The sequence below is a fragment of the Tauraco erythrolophus genome, chromosome 26 (genome assembly GCF_009769465.1).
Source record: "Tauraco erythrolophus isolate bTauEry1 chromosome 26, bTauEry1.pri, whole genome shotgun sequence".
Classification (NCBI taxonomy): domain Eukaryota; kingdom Metazoa; phylum Chordata; class Aves; order Musophagiformes; family Musophagidae; genus Tauraco; species Tauraco erythrolophus.
The window spans coordinates 5,846,483-5,866,163 of NC_141490.1; the positions used below are offsets into that span (position 1 = coordinate 5,846,483).

Consider the following 19,681-nt stretch of genomic DNA (forward strand, 5'->3'; position numbering starts at 1 on the left):
TGTAAAAGAACAAACTGGTGTAAACTCTAGATTACAGATGAGCAGGATACGATCTACGGAAGTTTTTGGAGGGCATCTCTTTGGAGTTAGAAATGCCAGAAAAAAAAAAAAAATTTAGTGGTCTTTGCCTAGCATTGGATTAATATTTAGTGGTCTTTGCATAGCATTGAATTAATATTTAGTGGTCTTTGCATAGCATTATTATCTATCCTCATAATAGTTTTTCTTCAAGTTTTGCTCTAAAAAGAAACAGTGCTCTTGCTTTTTAGCACAGCTCATGTGTACCTAGTATATCAAAAGGCAAGCTTTGTAGCTAGAAAGCATTTTTTACCTCCCAGAGATGGATTTCCTTATGCAGTAATACAAGAAGAGTAAATGGAGGCAGCAAGATATGTTAAAGTACAGCTTTCTCTTCCCTGAACATGTTCCCCTCGTATAATTGCGTATATTTATCTCAGTGTTTTATAGTGCATTTACAAAAGCATGCCTGCCTCTCTTTCTGATATTGCAAAAAGCTCTTAGTCACTCTTTGGCCAATTTCAAGAATTGTTCATTTGCAGTTTATTATATTTGGAAGCACTTTATAATGCGGAAGGAGACGTGAAGCAGGGCCTTGATAAATAAGTCATTATGGTTACAACAATAGCTATGTCTGAGAAGATATTTTCATAACTCATTAACACTGTTTCCATTTGAGAGGTGAAGGCATGAAATTAAACCTAAGAGCAACTGGGCTTATTTTTCAGTAGACTTTTGGTTAAGTATTTCGTGACAAAGAGAGATAAATCAAAACGGGATTAACTTTTGTAGCTTTATAGAGTGTGTAGTTGCTGAATTTCCCAAACATAATTTGTCAGCTCGTAACAAAATAAAAAATGTTGATTCTACTAGTGTTGTTTTGAAGCTGCTAGAGATGCAAGTTTCCTCCCATCACTGGCCCCATAACATGAGGTCACGTTAAGACAATAACCTTTCATTTCAGTGAGGTTCTGTGGAACACCCTGTCCTTTATAGGGACAGCCTTTTTTGGAGACAGTGCTCTCATTCTTTTTGACAAAATAAGCACGTTTTCTGCTTCTCTTTCCATGTCTTTGCTCCTTCTCTTTGGTTTTCCGTTTTGTCTGACGCTTGTCGCTGTAGACCTAACGATACTAGGTTTTCCTAGTGTGCTTTAGAAAAGGGTTCCCAAATTCCAGTTGCTCATGTGCCACTCTCTTAGAATACAGAATTATTTTTACCATCGCAGCAAGAGCAGCTCCTAGCACTGTTCTAAGTTGTTCTTGTTCTCAGGCCGTGGGTGTAGAGAGAGAAACCTCCTTCCCCCATCTGTTCTCATCTCACATGGGTTCAGTGGTAGAGACCCAAAGGCAAAGGCTGCTTGGCTGTTCCGAAAAGTTCAAGCGGTGCTTCATATTCCATCTCAAGAGATGGAATCCTACTCATCGTACATGTGTCGTGGTTTGGGACCCCCTGTTTTGGAGGGGAACGACAGCGATTCTGATCCTTTGGAAATTTGGCAGAGTTCAGTCATTGTTTTTTCTCATCTCCCATTGCACCCATCGACGTCGTCAGAGGAAAAGGAGGGATGCGAGGAGATCCAGTCTGCTCTCTACGCTCAGCTTAAAGAAGGAACAAAAAGATGGTTTATCTAAATGGGCACACGTAACCAAACCAGAGGATTTTTTTTTTATCAAGGGATATGGTTGACAGGGGACGGGTACTATTTTAGTACTCTGCTGCCAACTTCACTCTCTGTTATGGTGACATCAGGCCAAAATAACCTTGCTTAATGCGCCTAAACAAGGACTGAATGCCAGACTCCAAGTGGTGATGAGGAAGACCCATCTGAGACCCAGTTGGACACGTCAGGTGAATGAAGTTGTGGTTTTACTTTAGTGCTGAATTTACCTTAGATTCTGTTTCCAAAATCCACTTGAGCTACTTTTGCTTGATTGTTGGGGCGCTGAGCACAGCTCTGGAATGGTTTCGTGTGTACATTTCTCTCACAAACAGGTGTTTGGTCTCTTTTGGGTTGCATTTCTCAGAGGGGTCTTCCTGTCTCAGTGTCTTATCAGTAAATGAAGGCACTATCAACAAATATACCTATATGGAAGATTTGGAACACAAAAGCAATGTAGTGTAGCAGGATTGAACTCCTTATTGCTCAAGAAGTCTTGAAAATTGATGAAATAGTCCCTTTAGGTGGAGATAATATTTCTGCTTTACAGTGTTCGTACTGGATGTGTTTTGAAAACTGACTGTGTTTAACACAGATTCTTTCCGTTTTCTAGGTGTGCCAAATATTTGCACTTTATGGAGTTGTCCATGTACTAGATAAACTGTGCACAGGAGTTGAGCTGGAACACATTGCTTCTGGGTTTTCCAAATGATTTTCCCATGCCAATTTTAGCATCTTATCAACCAGGGAGGAGTATGTCTCAGAGATTTGGGAAAGCAAGCTTTATGTGTATTTTAACTGCCCTTCCAACCCTTTTTGAACAGTTATTTGCATTAAATTGCCCTTTTCTCTTTGCCTAGGCTCAATAGATGAGGGGGTTACGGAGGGATTGCCCACACTCCAGAGTACCTCTGGCACTAACGCTCATGCAGATGATGATGATCGGTATGTACCAATGTAGTGTGCAAACTGTTGTGCAGCAAGTGCTGTGCTGTAATTAACCTACTCAGCCTTAATCCCAGGATGTTTAGTTGTTCGTACATCTACTTCTCCGTGTTGATCAAAGTACAATCAGTGCCTGAAGGATCAGATGCTTGAGATGAATGTAGGTGATGAAAGTCAGAATTTGCTTACTTGTTGCTTTTCATTTCCTATCTATTTCCAGGCAACACTGGTGAGGAGAGACATCCGTGTTTGTGCTGTTTCTTCATCACTGCTCTTTGCTAATAAATAAATTTTAAAAAGAAAATCTTTACTGTGAAACAGGCGTGGTAGTTGCTTGCATGCTAAAGCTGACATAAAGCCAGAAAAGCAACAAAATGAGAACAAGTACTCAGTCTTGGCTTCACCAGACTTTGCTCTTGCCATAAACAACAGAGCAGCCTTGAATTTTGTCTCCCAAACTTTCTGCATGTAGCTTCTTACCCAGACTAATGAAGGGAATCCCTTCCAAGGGAAGGCTGGCAGAGAAGGCAGAACCAAAATGGGTCTGTTCAGTCAAAGATGTACCGTAGTTGTGTCAGAGCAAAGTGGTGTACCTGTGAGTGGCATACGAGGGTACACGCCACTGCTTTGACTTTTATTTCTTTGCTTTTGTGGTGTGTGTTAAATATGGCTTATAGCTAGCTGTTCCCTTCCTAAGCCAAAATTTTAAAGTATTGACAAGGTAGCTTTTGCGTAGTGTTTTGTTAGACAAGCTGGTCTGAGGAGGAAGCGTGAACCTTTGGGAGTTGTTCCAGAAACTGTGTCAAGTGAAACTCCCTACAGAGATAACTATCGAGAGCTGCGTTTTCATAGCTCCTAAAATCTTTCCTGCCATTTCCATCTAAAACCTGTCCCATTGTAGGATTAAATCTGAAGGGAAAATAGCTGCCTGGATAAGATTTTGGGTATGACAGAGAAGATCTTTATCTATCTGCTAACAAACCTCAGTATAAAAATAATACCCTGCACTTAGGGTTTGAATTGATAGGAGGGAGCACGTGTTGCATTAGAACTAACCCAGGTTTTTAAAGCTGTAATTCTAAAGCCAAGTGGTGTACGTGTTTTCAGCACTGCGTTATTTCAGAAATTTCCTATAAAATTGCAGAGCCTCAGTACAAACTGCATTAGAAAATTGAAAATATATAAACTCTTTTTAACACACTGAAAATTCCCACTGTAAGATCTCTTCCATGGAGAGAAGGAATGGATATTTGCCTTAGTTTATGCCCAAGTTTGCAAATAATTAGTCTCAGAGTAACAGAAGCATCAGCAAAATAAACTAGAATTTGCACATTGTTTATATAAACAATAAAGGAACTGATAGTTATGGGAATTTATGAAAACTTTAGACTCCAGAATAAATAAATGATAGGGATGGAGAAAATTTCTGTCACTTTTTGTTTGGTATTTTTTTTAATACACCTTTTGTTTAGAGATTCTCCAAATGTCAAAATCAGTTGTGAGTGGACAATGCAAATTTATATTGAAAAATATATCTTTGAGGATGTATATATTATATTTCTATCCATAAAACAAAGCAGAAGATTAGTCCATCTAAAGGTCTTTCAATGTGACATCCTCACCACTGTGGCAACAATAAAAATAGTATTTCAAAATTTAAGATGTCTTATCTCTTGAGTTTCTGTGTTAAATAATTAACATCATTAATCAGTGCTCTTCCATAATCAGTGTCACGTGTAATTTAATAGGCACACGGGAATCTGTTCGGTATTAAAACTACTGTTTCACAGTGAAGTCTGATACATTTTTCCTCTGATATTTCACATTTGGATTGCAGTACACTTTTCTAGCATAGATTTGTAATTCAGCCTTGGCTGGTTTAACAGTCTCTTTATCAGTTCGTGGCTGCGTTTAAGAAGGAGATGCAAAGGCTCAATTACAAAAGATCTCTCTGATCCAATATAATGAGAACCTCCACTTTTCTAAAATAATTGTTACTTACAAACAGAGAACGCTTCTAGGCTCACTGAGCATTTTGGCATTCGCATTTGCCAGAGTTTAGTTCTACACAGTTCAATATGTATATAATCTCTTGGTGAAAAGAAGAAAGAATTGCAAGTGGAATATTTTGGCATTACAGTGAAAACATTTTAAACCTATCTTTTTATCTAGCTGTTACAGAAATTCCCTGAGATATTAGACGAATCTCAACTGCTAAACGTCAGATTTATCATAAATTGCAAGTCATGAAAAATTGAGTGTATGGGGAAAAAAAGGAGCAGGGGAGAGAAAATATGATTGTGTTTCAAATGTAATTTCTTCGTTGCGCTAAGGTCCGCAGTTGTGTCACCAATAGGTGTTTCAGCCTGCTTGCAGTGCAAGGATGGAGAAAGACATGCCAGTCACTGGTAGCTGGAGAACCTCGTGATTCCTGTTTTATCTGCTTTGACCAGCCTTTCTTACTATGAAGCTTTCATGTAGGAAAAAACCCCAAACTTTATTTTAAATTTCTTCTAGGGAGATTGTCCCCATAGCACCACTTCTTTCTGTTTCAGTTGCAGAGAAGCTGACACCAGTACAGGCTTTGAGGATGAGCTAGCCCGAGAAAGGTGGAAACAAAAGGCTCCTAATTTCTGTCCTAGCTTGAGTGTCTCCCTAGAAAGCTCTGGGAGCACAGTTTTGCCTCTTTGTAATCCCCTAACGCAGGAATGAGGGAGGAAGGACCTAAGAAACACGTTGCCAGAAGATGAAGTTCTCTGTAAAGCGAGTTAAATATAAATAAAAAAGCAAAATGTAATTCTTACTTGAGCACACTGCGTGTGTATATCTATATGTACATCTAAGAGCAGGAGCTCTTGCTGCCCAGCCAGTCATCTTTTTGTCACCCCAGCCTTGCAGCTGTCACTTCTGTTGCACATAGCTGTGAAAATTTTAATTCTGAATTCTCCAGTCAGCTGAGCATAAGGAAACCTTTCCTGAAGGGATTTGCCCCGTAGCCAGACCGCATGACGTTTGCCAAATACCAGGTGAGGGGCAAGTTGTCTGTCCTGGACCCAGATCAGTTTGACTATTTGATTAGTCTGTGCTGCTGGAGTTTTCATACCAACTCCAGAGACAAAACTAGTGTTTCCACATCCACGTAGTAGAGTAACATCTGTTCTTTATCCAGTGATCTGCTCACAAAAAGGAACAGGAGTGCCAGAGTTTGTCAGAAATTTGGTTAGACAAATCAGAACCAATGTTTAAAAACACCCTCGCTTGTTTCAAGTGCATTTGGTGAGCCATCAGTTGGCTTTTTTAGGCCCATAAGTGGCAGTGAACTACACACTGTCAGGCCCAGGATGCGATCTGCCGACTTCCCTCTTGCAAATATTCCCTTTAGCAAAAATGAACAAGTCTCCCAGCATCTGTCTTTTCAAGTTAACAGCTCTCTAGGACCCTACCGTGTATAAAAAGAACTAAAGGACAATAAAAGTTGTTCCTTAGAGCAAATATTATTCCAGTTCCATGTGAGACCAGAGATCCTTATTGGTTTTACAGACTGACTGATACTAAGCTCCTGCAGGAAACTCTCTCGTGTGTATCGAGAGATGCCTGTTGCTTGCTCTCTCTCCAGATAAATTTTACAACTGGAACTTTTTGCCACTGAGACCCGTCATTGTACTCAAAATTCAGATACCCAAAGTAGATAAAGACAGTTGAAATATTGATTTTAAAGAGATGGTCCTAGTTCTTGATCTCCTGTGCTGATCTGCTCTCTGGGTTTCTGTAGGATACATAGGCAAATGTCTTTGTGCAAAGTGCACGTTTCATTCCTGCGAGCGTTAGAAGTGCACAAATTCAGCCTGACCTCAAAACCAACAGTCTGGGCTCGAGATGGAAGCACACCAGCAAAAGGATTTGCTCAGTTAGGGAGACTTTCTGACTATGTACAGTAGGAGACATCGTTCTACTTTCTTCTCAATACGTTTCAGACATTACAGTTCATTAAAACTAAAATTACATTCTTCTGGCCATGGAATATTCCGGGTCAGAGCAGTTCCCTGCTGCCAGTGACGTCTGATCTGCCGTCAGGCTGTGAGCAAGCTGAAATGTCTATTTCAACAAAAAATATAGACCTTAATGCTCAGGCAAGAGAAACCCCAGGTAAGCACAAACTCCTGTTGTTATTATGTTTGTACCAGCAAATTTGTTTTTATTTCACTATGCCCTTTAGCGAAACGAGTTCTTTGCCAGAGGACTTGGATCGTACCACTGCAGTTCCTTTAACAGTTTGCAGCTAGAGGCTATGTAGGAGCAATTAGTCAGTTTTAAATAAATTACTTTGAAAGTTAAGTTGTTCCTTTATTACAGTCTGTGCGCTGTTTTTTGAGTACAGCACTTGAGCTATTCTCGTAGAGCCAATTGAATCAGACAAGGAGCAGGTATTGATTAATTAGATGAATATTTTAAACTTAGAAACATGTCATTGTAGATACTAATGTTTGCTCATTGAACTTGGATTGAAATGAAAATGAATCGGCTTTAATTTCCTTTGTAAATATCACTGAAGCTGCAAAATGCTCCTTTGCTTTCCCATTTGTTCAGTTCTTGAAATTCTTCACCAGGGACTGCTGGCTGATGTAGGTAATCGATATGCTTGAGAAAATGCCCATGCCTGGAAAATAAAGTCCAGTTGGCAGGTGGTGCTCAGACCTGTTGCCCAAAGGAACAGAAGTCAGAGGCTCTTCTCTGGTTTTGCTCAGATGTGCAAAGTCAGTGAGTCTGGGACTTCAGGTGCAGGTCAGGTGCCTAGCCGTAGAGGGAGAGATCTCCAGCAAAAATACGGATTTCAACAGAAACGTGAACACCAGTCTTTTTCTTCTTCTCATACAAACACGTCCAAGGTTCAGATGTCCACAGGCAAGGCTGCTTGTTTCTGTCCTCCGGCTTGCTTGTAAATCAGTGAATTTTTATTTTGTAGTTTGGAGAACGTTCAGTATCCCTACCAACTCTACATTGCTCCTTCTACCAGCAGCACAGAGAGACCCAGCCCAAACGGTCCCGATAGACCCTTTCAGTGTCCAACCTGCGGGGTCCGCTTCACTCGCATTCAGAACTTAAAACAACACATGCTTATCCACTCAGGTAAGAAACCCTCCTGTTTCCAAGAGTTACTCATTTAGAGACTCAAAAGAGGTTTGCTGCTCACTGGGCAGCAAATATAATAGTGCGGTTCTTTTTTAATCGCCTGCTGAGTGCTTGAGAACCGATTTCAGAAAGACTGAGTAGAGGTATGTCTCACTGAATGCTTGTTTTAATACATCAGGTCTGACTGACAGCTCTACTCATGGATGATTAGCGCTTGTGTGGACTGAAAAAAATCTGATTGCCTGAACCTCATCAGAATAAGTCATTTTCGTGATAAAGATTTGAGATGAAATGAAGTATACTTGGCTTTTTTATTGTACTAAAGAAGTGATGTAGATTGGAGTTCTTCCTCTTACATGTTGTAATTGCCTGCTGTGTTTTAGAGGAGACTTGCAGGTAATATAGAAAATATTATCTGTCTTGTGTCCTTGCATTGAAGAATGTTGTATGCCTTTGGATCTCAGAATTTTTGGAGAGATGCAGGACAACTGAATTGGTTTGATAGTCAATTTAGCTACAACAGGTAGTTCAGGTAGCAAGAGGTTTGTGTGAATGCCTCCTCGTGAGTCTCGATCCACAAATTGTTGCATTCATTTTGGTTTCTAACCTAGGTATGAACTCCTGGTGTCTTGTCTATCAGTGTTTTTCAAGACTTGCCAGCATTATCTCGCAATAGCGTTGACATCTTAGTGAACGAAGGGAATATTGAAGGGGTTTTGCTGTTGAGCACTAAGCCTCATGGGTTAGCATCTCCTGGTCTGAGCTTGACTCTTACCTGCACACAGATGCTGTACCATTTTTGAGCAGAGCCACCACAATTGTCAAGGTGTAATTTTTTCACTGTCAGCAATTATTGGTCAAATCCCTTCATGCAAAACGACCGTATGATGTCATAGTATGTATTTAATACTTAAAAAACCAAACTTTTTCAGTATATTGGGTGCAAGTTTATCCCAAGTCGATTGCTAAAGTCCTAATTGACAGCAGACAGGCTTCAGCAAAGCATCTCTGGCAACCTGTCGGCAAAGTCAGGGGAGATTCCAGTGGCTGTTTTAGCCTAATTAACGTGCAGAAGGAACTCCCAAAACTTGTAAACGTTGAAAGTGTTTTCACATAAGCAGAACGGCTGAAGAGATTTTCCTCAAACTGTCAGGGAAACTAGATGCCCTTGGACAGTACGAAAGCATGAAAAGTTTTAGCTGCACAAGACAATACTCTGGTATATTAACTTGTTTTCACATGCTTAACGAGGAGTTTCAGTGTACCCTTAACTACAGCTTTCTCTGTATAAAAGCCCCAATTAAAAGTTCAGCTCCTGCTTTGAACATAAGGAAAGCAAAGTGAAAGACTGGTGGAATTAACAGCCTGGACTGATGCACATTCAGCCTTTTGAAAAAACCTTTTTTATTCCTTGACAGCCCTATCATGAATAGAGCTCCATATTCCAGATTCTTGGCCTCATGTTTGGATTTCCACACTTTGTGGAGTTCAGACTTTTCATTAAATCTCAACTTTTTGGTGATTTCAGTCTTTTATGTTGTAATAGTTCTGTTTGGGTGTGATTACATCCTCAGCCACTGCAATGTGTTGCAGAGCTCGTATGTCATGGGGTTTTATTAGTGCCTGTAAGAAATGCAGAATGAACTAGTAACAGGTTTTCTAAATTAATATAAGAAAAAAAATGAGAGGCATGAACCTAAACTTAGGAGAGCTGTCTGTCATGCAAAGTTGCTGAAAGTTCTTGTATAGAAAGGTTCCCACGCAATACAAAGGCTGCTGCTTCACCCTTTTATCGCCGTTCCTGCTGCATTACAGGGGCATCCTTGTGCACACAGTCCCCCCGCCAGAATGCTTCTCTGAGGCCAAAGGCAGCCAGAAAAAGGCATTGCAATTAAGGGTAGTCTGATAATTGCATTGTTGGAAACCAGTCTGGCACAAGGATCTCCCGAGATCAAAGGAGTTCAAAGATGGCTTGAGATGACTGCTTCATCGGATCCTTTCTGGCTGTGGCTCAGGATCTTAACCATAGTGTAATGCACGGAGGCTTCTGTTCATTTTAAACTGTAGGGAAGAAGACGTGGAAGAGTTATGGACAGGTCACACTGTTACGGAATTTATTGGCAGTTGGTTCTGGGAAAAAGTAGCTCCGTGATAATTATTCCTGCCCTCCTAAAGTGAACCACGGGATTTCTGCCTCAGACAGCGCTTTGCTGTGACTGGCCACAGCTGCTGTCCTTCTGCTGTTAGAAATCTGGAAGGATTTTGCCAGTGACCTCTCGTTTCAGAAGGTGAACCGTTTTTTGCTCTCTCTCCCGCAGGCATTAAACCATTTCAGTGTGACCGCTGTGGGAAAAAGTTCACCCGAGCTTACTCGCTAAAGATGCATCGCCTGAAGCACGAAGGTAAACGCTGTTTCCGGTGCCAGATATGTAGTGCCACTTTCACTTCCTTCGGGGAATATAAACACCACATGCGGGTTTCCCGGCATATTATCCGCAAGCCTCGGATTTACGAGTGCAAAACATGCGGCGCCATGTTCACCAACTCTGGAAATTTAATCGTTCACCTGAGGAGCTTGAACCATGAAGCGTCAGAGCTAGCAAACTACTTCCAGAGCAGGTGAGGTGCACAGCAAAAACTTCACAGGGAAACTTGCTGCTTTTTTTTTTTTTTTTTTTTCCTCCTTCTTTTGCTTTTTTTTTTTTTTCCTAAATCATCTTTTCCTGCTTTCAGGGCAGCCTGCTGTGCCTCTCATCAGGTTGCCAGCTAATTCCAGTCAAATTCATTCTTGTGCCACTATCTGTTGTATCTGATCTGTCTTACAGCATATAAGCTATATAGGAGGGCACTGAAGAATGGAGTGATATGCAGAAGCTGCTTCTTAATTTCTCTTTCCAGTAGTACCTGTGGGCAGGCTAATGGTGTTAAGCCATAGCAATCTATACTGTAGTATCTGTGGAGTTCTGTGAATGATTTGCTGTTCAAAATCTCATACATAACCTGTTCACTTACATAGGGAATAGACATGTGACTTCATTTTAAGTACTTGCCTGCTGGTGGATGTTGTGGAAAGATTGCATGACTCCATACCTTCTCTTTTTTTCATTTTCTAGGTGACATTGCTAAATGATCAGACCAATAGGGTTCGAAATAGCAAAGGCCAGTTGAACATTTCTTGTTTATCAGGGCACAAAAGACTTGGCATATCTCACAAATGCACTTCACTAAAGACTATTAAAAGGGTTCTGAGACATGAGACTAGCACTGTGTTCTCGTATTGAAATAAATGTTTGTAACTGTTGGAATCCGAGATAGAAAAATATGAAAGTGGATAAGGGAAAGTGGATGAAGATAGATCTCACAGCTCTGAAATCTATACAGGGTTCAGCCTGGTGTGTATAAGTCATCTGTCTTCAGAAATGCAAAAGAGATGTATTGTAAATGTTATGGCATCTACAATACCATTCCTCATGGTTCCTAGACGTGGTACTTCTTCCCCTAGAAAACATTTCAGCATTTTGTTCTCTTTGGTTATCTCAGAAGTGATGTAGGATGGAAAAACTGCAAAACAAACCAGGAGAGCCAGTCTGTGTTTTCCCCACAGAACATTACTTAAAAGTACAAGTGCTTCCTGTCTGTGGGTTTACACAGTTCTCGTTCTTAGCACTTGTGCCAAAACTAGAGTGAAAACTCTTGAGGGATGATGCCACGATTGTGGTCAGCACTCTATTGTTGTCGCCAAATTAAAGTCAGCTTGAGGTATATGATTTTAATTGTCTTTGAATTGAATTTACAAACCCCAGGTTTAGCATCATTGATTGTGAATTTGGATTTGAAGCAGTGAATGCTGCTTTTAAAATGTTTTTAAATGGATTGCGAGTATAATGCATACACTTGCCTCAAGTACTAACTTACATGTCAGGTGCTGGAAATTTGCGATGAAATCTTATTTGACTTATCTGCTCACGCTCTGAAAATACTATTGGACAGTTTGGTCGATTTTCTTTCGATACGCTCAGCCATCGGTTGGTAAGAGTAAGTTACAGACTTGTCCAGAAAGGACTGAAACGGGAAGGAACTGGAATTCTGTTCTTTCCACAGTAGTGTGATGCATGTCAGCGCCACAAAACACCGCTGTAGTTGGCAGCCTCCACCCTTGCTTCCTCGCCTCGTGCTCCTGTGTACAGCCTGTCCGCTCTGAGAGGAGTCATGCTGCTGCTGTTCCTTGGGTGGATCTTATCTCAGCGCTGGGAAAGACCCACATCTTTGCCAGTGCTGGACTGATTTTTGTATCTATTTTTAAAGCTTGAGTGCTCCCTGTTTTCAATGAGGTTTTCAGTGCCATACGATGTTCCAAACATTAACTTTCATTCTCATCAAGGTGATGCAATCTAAATGATAAGAATTTGCTGTGTAGGACATAGGGGTGCATGACAATGCCAAATAGATGCTTTCGAGTAAATTCTCTGTGCGTGTCAATGAGAACCAGGTTATAGTGCTTGGTGAAGTACATCGCTGTGATGATCTTAGAGCAATGTGAAACGAATATCTCTGTTCTCTGTGCAACGCAGCATGTAGCTTGTGTGATGTAACTGATGCAAAGAAAGTGATAATGTTTGTGTGAGAAATGACGTTTCTCTTCTGTCCTTTGCCCCTCTTCTAGTGACTTCCTAGTACCGGACTACTTAAACCAGGAACAAGAAGAGACCCTCGGGCAGTATGAGCTAGGGGAGCATGGCTTTGAAAGCAACTCTTCTGTCCAAATGCCTGTCATTTCACAGGTGTCGTCAACTCAGAATTGTGAAAGCACTTTCCCCTTGGGGTCTCTGGGTGGGTTGGCAGAGAAGGAAGAAGATGTGCCAGAGCAGCCAAAGACTAACGCCACTGCTGAGGCAGCCGCAGGTGACCCTCCGAAACCGGAGCTGTCATCTATTACTATCGAATAATTCATGGTTTGGTTTCATTTTTGTTCTTTGGAAAGTGCCTGTGTTTGGTCCTGTACATTTTAATTTAATTTTTTTAAACAAAAGTGGGGAGATTTTCCCTTTTTACTTTGTAAGCTATGCTTTAAACGGAAAACTGCAACAGATGTTACATTATTTTTCATGACTGAACGATCACTTCTGTGAAAATATTTAAGACTGAATGCACAAAAAGATCTTGTCAGAACATCGTGGAAGCTGTGATACACTTCTAAAGAAGAACAACTGATTCAGATCACTTTAACTGTTTCTTCTTCCACAGTTAGAGCAGCTCATTAAGTTTCTCTTGCTTCTGCAGACCCTCTGGTTAAGGGAAGGAAATCAGAGAAAACCTTTTTAAAATTACAAACACAAGGATGCATTGGAAATCATTATTGAACAGTTTTGACTAGTTTTGAGTGGATGCTTTAATCTTCTGCACACACAAAAAGAAAAGACACTTCCTATCTCTGTGCCTGCTGTTTTCCAAAGCGCTTACTGTAACCCTTTTCTTGGAAACGGTAAGCATTTTTGAAACTAACAGTCACACGCTTTTCAAAAACATATTGTCCCTTTTCATCTCAGATGAATCAGTTTCGACAACCCAAGTGATGTCATGCCAGGTATTCCTGCTTCTTATATTCCAGTCCTTTTAGAAACTGCTTGATCAAATAGCCTGTCCAGATTTGCCCGTCTAAGGTTAGGTGTGGAAATACTATGGTTGGGAAAGGTCTACTGGTGCATCATGAGTTGAGGATGACAGAAAAGTGTTTATCCATGCAAGCCTGACAAATATCTCATGACTGTATCTTTCTGTATGTAGAAGGGGAACCGTCTCTGAAAACAAAGGTTTTCCCAAGCTGACATTCACTTCCCCCTATCATATATACTGTATTTTTGCTAATCTCCACAAGCTAGCTGGAGTGAGTTTACAGATTGGAAAAAATGAGCTCTTTCGTGCGTTATTGCACGTTTTTTTGTTTATACATATGCATGTATGGTTTCTGAGATTTTTATTAGTCTGTTTTGGACAAAACAAGCAATTTATTCTCTTTAGAGGCCAACTTTCTAACCCAACAGGGGGTTGTTTACAAAAAGCCTATATAGCAATGATGAATTGTTCCTGTTTCAAAACATTTTAAATCCTTGCCAACTCGGTTTATTAAAGGCCATTACTTCGGCTACGTACACAGCTCAAGTAAGCAATAAACTGAGAGAGTTGCAATTTCATTTTTCCATATTTAGAAAAAGCTGCAAATTCAGGGTGTGGGATTTTCGGAGCAGCGAATCTTGTTTTGTCGAGGCTGTTTGGGCTATAGTACTGCTTTGAAACCTAAATTAGGAAATACATGAGGAGGTTTGTGATTTTTCTTTTTGCTTCTGAAGTTAACTCAGTGTTTGATGCCAAATGCCTGTGGCCTACAGGTGACATGCTGAGCGAGTAGGTATTACTTGATCTTAGTGTTCCAAAGGCATGACCCTTAGTTTCGAGTCATGTTTTTTTAAATTGTTGTTTTTTGCCCAGATTTGTTTTACGCAAACATGAAGAGGAAATGAAACCAATAGAGAAAGGTTGCTCCTGAAGAAACAGAAGGCACAAAAGTCGTATTATATTGCAAGATCAATTTGTATTCACTTAGCTTAGGCAGCTCTGGTACTCTGTAGATTTGAGTTGTTTCTACTACTAGCCAACTTCTGTAAGGAAAAAAAAAAATATTGCCCTTTGGAAAGAGCTTGAAGGGTTTCAGTGACTTTAACAATTTTTCTCTGCTGTGTTTTAGGTAAAACCCACATATTTTAGTTAAACAGAGCAAAAACAGTTGGGGATTTAAATCCTTTCCAAGTTACTGGAATGAAATTTCTCCGCCAGATCCAAAGGGTGTTCTAGAAACATGCTGCAATGAAGTTCTCTGCTACAATTCAGTCTTGTACGTCTACCTTTGTACGTCTTCTTAAAAGGGCTTGAAGGAGAAATTCTTCTTTTGGGATGCTGTACTGTGAATTAGTCCAGTGTCTGTTGATGGGCTGAATTTAAAGACCAGTTCCCTTCCACTTCTGATTTCTGTAACTGAGAAGCCAGTGAGACAAGACAATGCCTTTTGCGGAGTTTTATCTTGAATTACAGGGCTATGACACTGAACTCAAATACGTCCTTTTCTTTTGTTACTCCACTTTGCAGGTGTGTGAGAATGCTTTGTGATTCATGTAGTAAGAAGTACTTCACGCAGGAACACATTTCCAGACTGAATGGATGTAAAAATCAAAGGTAGTCAGACAGAGATGGACATAATCTTCTGTTAGAATCTGGTAATTTTCACCCATTAGATATTTTGCTAAACAGCTTATCGGTGAGGAGATGTGCAAATACAGAATAGACATATCTGGATATTGGATTTCTACGATTTAACATTTTGTGTCAGAAGGAAAACTGCTTTCTGAATACTAAAGAGAAGGGGGGAAAAAGTTAAGAAGACTTTGTAGCTCTAATCTGTTCTTCCTTGGAAAGAAACGAGTATCATTAACTGTTAACACCTTGGTACAGTTGTGAGTTTCATTGTTTGTTGAGCTGTGTTGCACATTGTCTTTTCAACCCTGTAATCTCCGTGTAACATCTTAATTTAGTTCTCACTTTTCAGTCGGGTTCAGCTGCAGGAACAATGGAGTTCTTAGAGGATTTTTTTTTTTGTTTATTTGTTTTAGGGTTGGCTTTACTTGTTAGTTTTCCTGTTGGTAATCGGTTTCTGTTAATATCTCTTTTCTCCATGGAAGTGAACACAGATTAAATACAAATACCATTTTATTTCTCCTCCCTAACTCATTGGAAGCATTCAGTTCTTTGAAATACTGGTATTCTTCACAGGGCAGATGTAAAAACATAGGACGTATTAATACAATCTCTGTTGCTAATATGCTTAGATTCCAAATCGAACGAGATAGTTATCTAACTAAACTAGAATAAACTTGCCTTAAACTACACTTGGGATTAAACCTAAAGCATAAAGTTCTTTCAATAAATTATTAGAGGGTTTTGAACTCTGGACTGCATTTTCTTTTTTTCTCTTTTTTTTTCTTCTCCTGTTTTTACCCCAGAAAAAAAACATGCATTTCTGTTTCTGCTTGATAAGGATCACAGAATGGTTGAGACTGGAAGGGACTCTAGAGGTGATCTAGTCCAATTCCCCATGCTCAAAGCGGAGTCAGCAAGAACAGGTTGCTCAGTCCAGTCAGGTTTTGAATATCTGCAAAGATGGAGACTCCCCAACATCTCTGGGAATCCAGTGTTTGACCACCCACACTGTAAAAAAGGTTTTAGTATGTTTAGATGGGAACTCCTGAATTTCAGTTTGTGCCCACTGACAAAAGTCTGGCTCCATCTTCTTCACTCTGGTGGTTTTGGACATTGATAAGATCCCCGTAGGCTTTTAACTTCTGCAGGCAGAACAGTCTGAGCTCCCTCAGCCTGGATGGCAGATGCTCCGGTCCTTTCATCATCTTCGTGGCCTTTATTAAGTTGTTTAGAATTTCTTCCAAATACCTACATGGATGACCCATTGCAGCAGTTTCTTTGTCGATGAGTGGTCTCCAGATTCATTCACAAAGCGATTTATGTCTTGCTTTTGCATATCCTTCTCCCATGGGGCACCAATCTTTGCACTCAGTGGAAAATCCTTTTCTCACCCGTTTATTTTGCAAGCAGAGTGCCTTCACTGCCATAGAACCAGCAAGGTTCTGCTGTGTGCCGGGGATCTGGATTCTCAGAGCCTGTGCAGGGTCTTTACTCCTTGCATATCGTGTAGAGCAGTATGTCTGATGGGATCAATGGGAAAGGAAGGGATAGATGTTTTTCTGACTTAACATGGTGTTTTGGGAGAGGGGAAAAAATTCAGAAGCTTCCTACTTCCCCACAAAAAACGAGAGAAAAAGAAGTGATGTTTTAGCTGTGCGGGAGATTTGTCCGAGTTGTTAAGGGTTTGTTTTGGTTTTTGATGCAGACACGTAGCACAACTTCCCTGGAAATCCACGGGGATGCCCACACATTCAGCAAATCAAGCTCCCCGCCAGAACTGCTTGTCACTGTTCCTAACACCACATTAAAAAAGATGTGCGTTCCTGATGGTTTTTCTGTCTTGACTCCACTTTGAGTTCAGTTGTCAGGCTCGCGGATACTGTGGTCCAGTCTCTCATACTGAGAGATTAGTAGGTTACTGAAAATGGTTCTGAGTTCACATGTATCTTGAGTCTAAAAGGTGTGAATTTAAAACTTTTTAAAAAAGTAATAGCTGCCAATGCAGTAAAATATATTTTATAAGACTATGATCCCTATATGTCCCTTACGGGATAAAATTTTATTGTTTTTAAGCTATGGTTTAAAGTTTTTATATGAGGGCTTCAGTTGCTTCTTGGTTGCTGGCTTTCCCCCCCAGCCCCAGGATGTAAGAGCACTGAGACTATCGCCGGTCTCTCTCTTGAGACGAACCATGAAGCATTTTATATGCAAATAGAACGGGAGCTTTGTGCACCTTGCAGGGATGGAGACATGCAGATGTAGGAGCACCTGTTGCTCCTACGTCCGTTGCAACTTCCACACCATCAGAATATGGAAAATAGCTCATTTTCGTTCAGATCGATTGCGTTCGAGTTTTGCTTACAAGGTGAAACCCGTTTTTGGAGGGTTCTCGCCTCCAGTTATGGACATAATAAATCCCATAGCATCTCGATGACAGATAAGAGGGTTGAAGGCCAGACGGTGCCTCAGCCACATCAGAGGTCCCCGGTAAATGGAGTCCGTTCCAAGCGGTTGAGGAAATGTACCATACAAAACAAATGTGAATTTTTTTTAATGCAACAGTACTTACTGCTCGGGGTTTTTGTTAACTCGATGTGTGCTATCACAGTGATTCAGTGTCCCACAGGTCCCAACTACAAATCTGGTTGCACCGAAAAGAGAAAAAAAAAAAAAAAAAAAAGCTGAATCAGTTTTTGGTGCTGCCAGCCTGTGTGGCAACTGTACCTACAGTCTTCCTGAGGGTTGCTGAAGTCCCCAGAGGAGTGATTTTGTTGAACCATTCGTTTAGCTGATGCATGCTTTTGATATTCTGACTTAATAGCCCTGGCTACACAAAGTTCTTGGACAGCTTCTTTGCCCTGTTCCTGCAGTGCCTTCACTCTAGGTGCTGCCCTATGGTGAAACCCCGAAGAGGGTAAAGAGTAAGCTGGAGGAAAAAAAATGTGAATTAAATTATTGTTGGGCTTCTTTGTGCATTTTAGTAACAGTGAAACCCCCTTAACTGTGCCAGTCTCCGGTCACCAGCCGTATATCCAGTCGTCATCTCATCCACAGTACAGCTTCTCTTGTTGATGCTGGCCACAGCTAGATTTACTTGGCATGTTTATTGACTTAACAGAATTGTTTTTTGGTTTTGGTTTTGTTTTTTAATGTATACGATGTTTAAATACACTTCACATTTTATATAATACTATCTGGCTATTAGTATTTTTCAGGAACCATAGTTCTTGGTGGCTATATATATTTTTGTGACTTTTTTTGTAAACTAAGTGCCGTTTCAACGTTACAATCATTTTTAGAGTTATTGTAATCAATGTGAATATCATGTTTTTTCAAATCTGTTCTGAGCCTGTAGTGTTTGCTTTGTGATCATATGTGTAATGTATATATTCTGTATAGTTACATTGTATTGAAATACTAGCTTGTTTGATATAAGAAAAGTATGTATTGGGTACCTTTTTGCTAGCCTGGTTGTTTAATCTTTAAAAAAAAAGTTCTAAAATACAAAAAAAAAATATCTCCAAACTGGTCCCATTATAGGTCAAAATTAAGGGGGGAGAAAAACTAGTTTTGAGTGTCTTTGGATAGAAACATGAAGCTAAGATTTTTCATTAAAATATTAATGTTTTATGGAGTATATCTTTGCTTTGTGTCGTTATTTAACTACACTATAGTTTGCCTTACAGTACAAGACTAGCTTTGACCTTGTGTAAGAAGGTGCAACTCTGTTGCCAGAGCTACATTCTCTTACAACTTTTGCTTATAATTAGTCTCAAAATAGTTGAATATGAGGAGAACCCACTGCTGCTGAAGCTGTCATTGGGAGGAAGGGGGTTTAAAACAAAATAAGCGTTAATAAATCATTGGAGAAGTTACATGAGTAAAGGGTATTAAGAATAAAGTACACATCACTGTTTAATTTTCCATTGTGTATTACATTTCCTGTTGTTAATGTTCTCTTTTAGGCTGTATTCTGCAAAAACGGTGGGGCCATCTTTTGAACGGGGTTTTATTGATGGAAAGCCAGCCAAGAACGAGCCTAATCGAATTAGTCAAAGCAGAAGATGTTTAAAAAGGACAGTAGACAGAGTCATCGTGATCGCAGCTGCGCGTGAAAACAGTCATGAGACAGCCTAGAGTCATGGGACTTAAAGTACACCTCTGCTCTTTCTGGCAAACCTTGCAATTAAATTGATTTGCCTCCTACAGACCCACCTGTCTGACCGAGCTGGAATGTTGGCTGGATCAACACGTAGGTAGGGCACAGGTAGGAAAATGGAAGTTTTGTAACTGCTTGGCCGAAACGATTATAGCTCTGCCCAGTAACCTATAGGAACAACATAACGAGCAGGCTGGCACGATTAATGCCCTAGCAGTCAGATTGTGTCCAGCATCCGACATGGGAGCGAAAAGGAAAACGGAAAAACATTCCATGGTGCAGAGTAAGCAGCTGCAGTGAACCTCGGGTGGGAGGGTTTGGGAGTTTCCAAATTCCAGGTTCTCATTTTCCCGAGGACTTGCGTAGGGACAGAAGTATTTTATCAAAAGTGTAACTGGAAGAGAGAACGTACCTGGTGAAGGCTTTGGAGAGAGTTAAGTTGGAGATGCAAAGGCTTTGAGTGTTGGTCTCCTGCAAAAGCAAGGAGAAGACCTTCTTTGAAGACAGGCAGACCCAGTTAG

The 19,681-nt window shown here is 40.4% G+C and overlaps 1 protein-coding gene across 4 annotated transcripts in view; it reads left to right on the forward strand.

Moving 5' to 3' along the window:
• ZBTB44 (zinc finger and BTB domain containing 44) overlaps window positions 1-19,339 on the forward strand; it is a 40,356-nt gene extending 21,017 nt beyond the window's left edge. The window contains exons 3-6 of one of the 4 annotated variants that reach the window (XM_086626904.1): window positions 2,539-2,623; window positions 7,587-7,750; window positions 10,072-10,372; window positions 18,967-19,339. In XM_086626904.1, the coding sequence (XP_086483030.1) occupies window positions 2,539-2,623; window positions 7,587-7,750; window positions 10,072-10,372; window positions 18,967-19,138 (722 nt within the window). In that variant the 3' untranslated portion in view covers window positions 19,139-19,339. Of the gene's footprint in view, window positions 1-2,538; window positions 2,624-7,586; window positions 7,751-10,071; window positions 10,373-12,416; window positions 18,625-18,966 lie in introns of those variants that run through there. The other 3 variants (XM_086626901.1, XM_086626902.1, XM_086626903.1) reach the window with 3 other exon arrangements.
• The last annotated feature ends 342 nt before the right edge of the window (window positions 19,340-19,681 follow it).